Below are 6,979 nucleotides of genomic sequence, written 5' to 3' on the forward strand. Positions count from 1 at the left end.
ATTGTTTACAGTCATTTAATCCAAAAAAATCGATTATACCAATTCTTAGCAGGAATCCATCAGACATTCGACAAGGATAGACGTGACCTCTTACTTTTAGATCCACTTCCTACAGTGGAGGAGGCCTATGCAAGTATAAGAAGAGAAATATTGAGGTGTGGAATCATGAAAACAGAGCCCTCATCAAATATGGAATCATCGGGCTCCGGTGGAGTTTTCTCGGCAAAAGGAAGGAATTACCGACGTGAGGATGACAAAAGACACCTCAAATGCACCCACTGTGGAGGCACAAGACATACAAAGAACGAGTGTTTCAAACTTATAGGCTACCCGGAATGGTGGCCAGATGCAAAAAAGAGGGGGGAAAGAAAACCAGTACGTTTTCTGGAGCAAAATCGGACCGGATAGGTGGCCATGGGGTGGAGTACTGAGGGACAAGCATCCATTGATGGAGCTGAAAGGGAAAGGCAAGAACGTACCAGAGAAGCCATGAAGGAACCAGATGAAGAAGGTACCAGAAGAAGCAAAGAGAGAGTTCCTCTCTCCTTCAGAAACGGCGCAGATTTAGGGTTAGAAGGGGAGAATGAGGAGGAGTGGCTTCCCCAACAGACTTTAAATAGGGGAGCAATAGGGGTGTTTAAAGAAGGAAGGGAGTCACGTGTACCCGTACTCCCAACTCAAAACTTTTCATCCTCTTTTAATGTTTCATCTTATTTTAAGGGGGTTGGATCTTCGATTGTGGTGCTACCGATACAATGTCATTTGACCCGATTGATTTTTTTGACTCATGACATACCTAGGAAAGACATCATTAAAACCGAGAATGGGGAAGGGATTAAAGTGAGAGGAGCCGGAACTATTTCTTTTACAAAAAACCTCACTTTAAAAAATTGTTTATTTGTACCTGACCTGTCACATAAATTATCGTCTGTAAGTCAACTTACGAGAGATCTTGACTGTACGGTTCTCATGAAACCCGGGTGCTGTATTGTGCAGGATGTTCAGACAGGAAACATCATTAGGCGTGGTGTTGAGAGAGATAGACTGTATTACTTGGAAGAGGAGACTCAGAAAGGCAAAGCGGCACTTGTTCGCGGATTAGAGGAAAGACAACTATGGCATCGACGACTGGGACATCCTTCTGTAGGGTATTTAGAAAAACTTTTTCCTAATTTTGTAGGGTTAAAACCTGCGTTTAAGTGTGAAACGTGCATTCTTGCAAAGAGTCACAAACATTCGTATTCTAATAGCTTGAATAAAGTTGATGTGCCCTTTATGCTTGTTCATTCTGATGTGTGGGGCCCTGCTCCAGTTGTAGGACTACATGGTTTTTCGTACTTTGTTACATTTATTGATGATTGTACCCGCATGAGTTGGATTTATTTTCTTAGACAAAAATGTGAAGTTTTTCATGTGTTCGTTGAGTTCTATAATATGATCTGTACCCAATTTCAAATCCAACCTCGCATGCTCCGAACTGACAATGGTAGAGAATATATCAATTCTAACATGAACCTTTTCTTTAAGCAAAAAGGCCTCATACATCAAACATCTTGTTCTGACACACCCCAGCAAAATGGCGTGGCGGAACGAAAAAACCGTACACTTCTTGAGATGACCCGTGCTATTATGCTTGACTCTCGTGTTCCCACTTATCTTTGGCCAGAAACCATCGCTACCGCTAATTACCTTACCAATAGACTTCCCACTAAGAGTCTCCAATACCACACACCCCTTGCCACCCTCCAAACCCATTTCCCTATACACTCTACGCATATTCTACCTCCTCGTATATTTGGGTGCACCGTATTCGTTCATTGTCCAGCAAGGGTACGAAATAAATTTGAACCTAGAGCGTTGAAATGTGTTCTTATTGGATATGGTCGCAATCAAAAGGGTTATCGGTGCTATGATCCCTCGACTAGAAGAGTCTATACCACCATAGATTGCGAGTTCATTGAGCACGAGTACTACTATCACCATCTTCGTCGTCAAGGGGAGAAGTATCATGACGACGACGGTCTCAGTTGGCTAGTTAGTCCGTGGTTGCCCAACCTTGATCCAAAAGAACAAGTTGACAATGCTACAGAGTCACCTTACCAAGATATTCTGTCCACTCCTCCATCGCTACCAATCCTGTCTGACCATCAGGTAAGTCATACAGCTCTTAATAACGTTATTTCAGCGAGAACTAACAGTGATAATGTGATAGTTGATACATTGACTGAGGAAATTGACACAGACATAGTTGAGACAAGTGAGGAAATTGTCACAGACACAGTTGAAGCAAGGGGTCATGATACATCATATATGTTACCTCCTCGCTCCACTCGAGGGGTCCTTCCAAGAAGATATCATCCTGAGTATAAAGCACAACGTTCGAGATATCCTATTGAGAAGTTTTCCGGATCAGGAAATTAGTCACAGAGTGCCTTAGCATTCAAGGTAACTTTAGATACAACCAAGAGCCTAACCCCAGTCGAAGAAGCCCTAATGTCTACACATTGGAGAAAGGCGATGGAGGAAGAGATTAACGCTCTTAACAAGAATGGCACATGGGAAAAATGCATCTTACCAAATAAAAAGAAAGTCGTCGGATGTAGATGGGTATTCACGATCAAATACAAGTCAGATGGCACAATTGAAAGGTACAAAGCTCGATTGGTGGCTAAAGGATACACTCAGACGTATGGGGTTGATTACTCAGAAACCTTCTCTCCAGTTGCTAAGCTTGATGCAATTCGAGTTCTGTTCAGCATTGCAGCAAACTTAGACTGGCCCCTTCATCAATTTGATGTGAAAAATGCATTTTTACATGGAGAGCTGCAGGAGGAAGTGTACATGGAAGCCCCACTAGGGTTTACATCAGGATTCTCAGAAAACGAGGGGTGCAGATTGAGGAAGGCATTGTATGGGTTAAAACAATCCCCTAGAGCGTGGTTTGGAAGATTCACCTCTGCAATGAAGAAATATGGCTACAGGCAAAGCAATTCAGACCACACCTTGTTCCTTAAACGAAGAGGAGGCAGAACAACATGTCTGATAATTTATGTCGATGACATGATCATTACCGGATATGATAGAGACGAAATTGCAATTCTGAAAGGGAAACTATTTCAAGAATTTGAGATGAAAGACCTAGGTAGGCTGAAGTACTTTCTAGGGATTGAAGTTCTTAGATCGAACAAAGGAATTTTCATATCCTAAAGGAAGTATGTTTTAGACCTGTTAACTGAAACAGGGATGCTGGACTGCAAGCCTATCGAGACACCAATGATGCTGAACCATGGACTACAGATGATTGAAGGAGGAAAGTTAGCTGATCGCATGCAGTATCAACGCATGGTAGGGAAGTTAATCTACTTAGCTCACACAAGGCCAGATATCGCATATGCAGTAGGAGTAGTCAGTCGGTTCATGCACAAGCCTCAGGTTCAGCATATGGATGCAGTTTATAGGATTCTCAGATACCTCAAAGGGTGCCCTGGTAAGGGAGTACTTTATCAGAAAAATGGTCACCTTGATCTTGTGGCATATACAGATGCAGATTGGGCAGGAGATAGAGATGATAGGAAGTTAACATCAGTATACTTAACTTTAGTGGGAGGAAATCTAGTCACGTGGAGGAGTAAGAAGAAAAAGTTAATTGCCATGTCTAGTGCAGAAGCTGAATTCAGAGGTGTGGCAAAGGGAATCACCGAAGTCCTGTGGCTGAGAAAGTTATTAACTGAACTGGGATTCACCCCTACAAAAAGTTGTGAGTTCTACTGCGATAATCAAGCGGCTATCAACATCTCAGAAAATCCAGTTCAACATGATCGCACGAAACATGTAGAAGTGGACAAACATTTCATAAAGGAGAAATTAGAAGCCCAAATAATCAAGCTTCCACATGTAAAATCAAAAGATCAGCTAGCAGACATTCTTACGAAAGCAGTTGGAACTCAGTTCTTTGAAGAAGTCTTACGCAAGTTGGGTGTTGGTGACCCTACTACCCAACTTGAGGGGGAGTGTTAAACCATGTATTTCAGTCGGTTACTTGTATGCGTATGGCAGTTTAGGAGTATGGCAGTTAGTGGAACAATGTGGCTGTTAATGAGGAGTAGTTTAGGAGCAGTTTTTTTACAGTTACTTTAGAAACTCATATATATATGTTGTGGCCATTACACATGAACATTTTTACACAGAAATAATATACAAAAAACACACCAAAACTTGGTGATAAACCAGAAATCAAAAATATACCCGCCGAGCTGGTCATGTGCGAAGTAGCACCGGTGTCTATGTAAAATTGATCATCAGAGGGAGCAAAGGAAAGAGCATGCATCGCTTGATCAGTGTCGATAGGTACATGACCATAAGAGGGGGCTGAAAGTTGCCCATATAGAAATTTTGGGCCTGAACTGGCTGAGGCCCAAGAACACTAGGCTGCCGTGGAGAAGGAGTGTTGGGGGCGTGAGTTCCATGAAGATGAGGGCGCACTTGAATGAGGGCAAGGTGACAACGACCAGTTTGAGGCAGTCCAGTAGGCCCAAGGAGGATAAGCCCATTGTGGAAAATTGCTTGACTGGGCATTAGAATGACGTGGCCCAAAGTTAGAATACTTATTAGTTTGTGATTGTATGGACGAGTGACAACTGTCGAGAGCCTTTGCCTCCTCGATGATTGCTGCGGCGACCATGGTTGCCGGAGTGAGATGACTGGCGGCTGTCCGACGATGGTGACCTGGAAAGCAGGGAATCAGAAACCAAGAGAGTCGTGTCATTAGGAGGAGTTTCTTTGTTGTGGGTTTGCTCTTCCAATTCAATCATTGATCGAGTTGTGTCAAAATCAAGAAGTGGATTCATATGTTGAACAGTGGACCGAAAAGAACGATAGTCTTCGGTAAGCCCATGGAGAACTTGTAAAGAGAGACGACTATCCGAGTCCGAAGAACTAACATTACATAACCCATCAATAATATTTTTAATTTCAGAACAATATGATTTAACAGAAGAGAATCGAGATAGATGAAAAGACTTAAATTGGAATTCAAGAGTCAAGATTCGAGTGGTTTTGTTATTTTGAAATTTGTTAACCAAACGATTCCACATGTCTATGGCCTTGTCGGTAGGATCAAGAATGGACTTAGTAAGTTCAACAGAAATAAAACCGTAGATCCAAGTGCGCACGATGTTATCAAGACGTTGTCAAGAAGCGTCCGTAGATGAAGGATTTTTGTCATCGGGAACAATATGGTCAAGAACAAGGTGAGCACGACAATGAACTTGAAAGAGAGTAGACCATGTGTTGTATTGATGACCATCTTCATTAAAAGTGATGGGATACAATTCTTGATATTGATGACCAAAGTGGCGGGATGAATTGAATCTTTGGAAGCCATTAAAGAGAGAAGGAGAAGCAATGTTGTGATGGAGGAAGAGCAATGACAACAGGAAGATGATGGCCAAGGAATGAGCAGTAGACAACCAGGATGGGAGAAAACCCAAAAAAATCTGATACCATAGTAGAGTGAAATGTCTTTGTTGAGATATTCTCATTAATGAAGAGTATTTATACAAGATTAATCTCAAGGGCTATAAAGGTAATTACAATCATCAAATAAAATATTTACATATATAGTATCTCTATTACAACCCATTAAAGCTTAACTAAAAAAATAATAACTAATTCATGTAACTGCACGCTTACTCAAGTAGGATTTTAGGATACCTCAAGTACATTTAGATACGTTAAATAGGGGTGCACTGCAAAGATTATTACTATTAACTTTATAATTTTTAATTATTATGTTAAATTAGAGATATTGTGATTTGAATAGGCACATTAGCATGTGTATTAAACTAAATGAGACACTTTGTGTGGAATAGAGGTGTTGGACACAAGGGTATAGATGGATAGTCTCACTTTGATGAAATCTAAGAGCATGGGATAAGATTATGCTTATAATAAACACGAATTAAAAAAAGGAAGGATCTGGTAAGAAGTTGACAACTCGTCGCCATGGGGCCTTGACGGGTGGTTAAGGCTATGACATACCTTTAATTACTTAAAGAAAGTTTTTCAAGAAATCAAATGTCAAGAGGTCGACGACGGCCCTCATTCTCAATGGGTAGTTAAGTTAGAGTTTTTTACGTGCTCTCTATAAATAAAGAAGCTTTGCAATTTTAAACATTGTTCTTTGAGTAAAATAAAGGGTTTAATATGTTATTAGCATTTATTATATTTTGAAATAAACTTCAATGTAATTTAAAAAATCTTTCTTCAGAACAACCCTCAATAGGGGTCTTATCAACATTAAGAGAAGAAATTTCACCCTCAGTGATCTCCTCAGCTTGAGCAGTAGCAACTCCACTCTTACACCAATCATAGTATCGTGTTGTGATTGGAAGGCCTCCAGAAACGAGGATCCCTTCTCAGAAACCTTGGGATCTCTCTAAATCGAATTTGTTTTGTAGTTGTTACTTAAAAAGATTTTTAATCAAAGGAATATTCATTAGATACGGTTTCCAAATTTGACAAACCATTTTCTGTTGACACGGTTAACGTCATCACAAAGATTGTCTAAAATGAATAAACACCAATCAAAGTTTTTAATTGCTAATGCATCAGTAATACATGGATAAATCGACCTCTCAAGCCTAAAATCAGGAAGAGGAGCCAGTATATAAAAACAGAATAAAGAATAAACAATTGTTTAATCATCCTCGCCCTTGGGGTAAACACCAAGATTATTTTTGGAAAGTTTGATCTCGGTGATCCCAAAACCAAACTTGAGGGGGAATGTAGGAAAGTGGAATATTAGTATAAGATTATATTTTATATTTTATATTATTGTGATTTAGTTTCCATAAGTTTAACATTTCGTACTATTTTGTTTCCTTATTTTAGTCCTTATTACTTGTATAAATAAAGGTAGTACCTCTCATTATTATTCAATACAAACCAAGTATTCACCAGACTAAACCCAATCCAAATT

General features: G+C 40.1%; 1 protein-coding gene across 1 annotated transcript; it reads right to left on the reverse strand.

Annotated features, from left to right (window-relative positions):
* Nucleotides 1-4,607: 4,607 nt before the first annotated feature.
* LOC130810720 (uncharacterized) lies at nucleotides 4,608-5,093 on the reverse strand. The gene has a single exon (XM_057676855.1). It carries the CDS (start codon nucleotides 5,091-5,093, stop codon nucleotides 4,608-4,610), a length of 486 nt encoding a protein of 161 aa, XP_057532838.1.
* Between the last annotated feature and the right edge of the window lie 1,886 nt (nucleotides 5,094-6,979).

This window comes from Amaranthus tricolor, chromosome 4, assembly GCF_026212465.1.
Source record: "Amaranthus tricolor cultivar Red isolate AtriRed21 chromosome 4, ASM2621246v1, whole genome shotgun sequence".
Classification (NCBI taxonomy): Eukaryota; Viridiplantae; Streptophyta; class Magnoliopsida; order Caryophyllales; family Amaranthaceae; genus Amaranthus; species Amaranthus tricolor.

What these genes read in the sequence shown, in the direction of transcription:
- LOC130810720 (XM_057676855.1), bottom strand. Translation starts at nt 5,093, where the DNA reads ATGTGGAATCGTTTGGTTAACAAATTTCAAAATAACAAAACCACTCGA.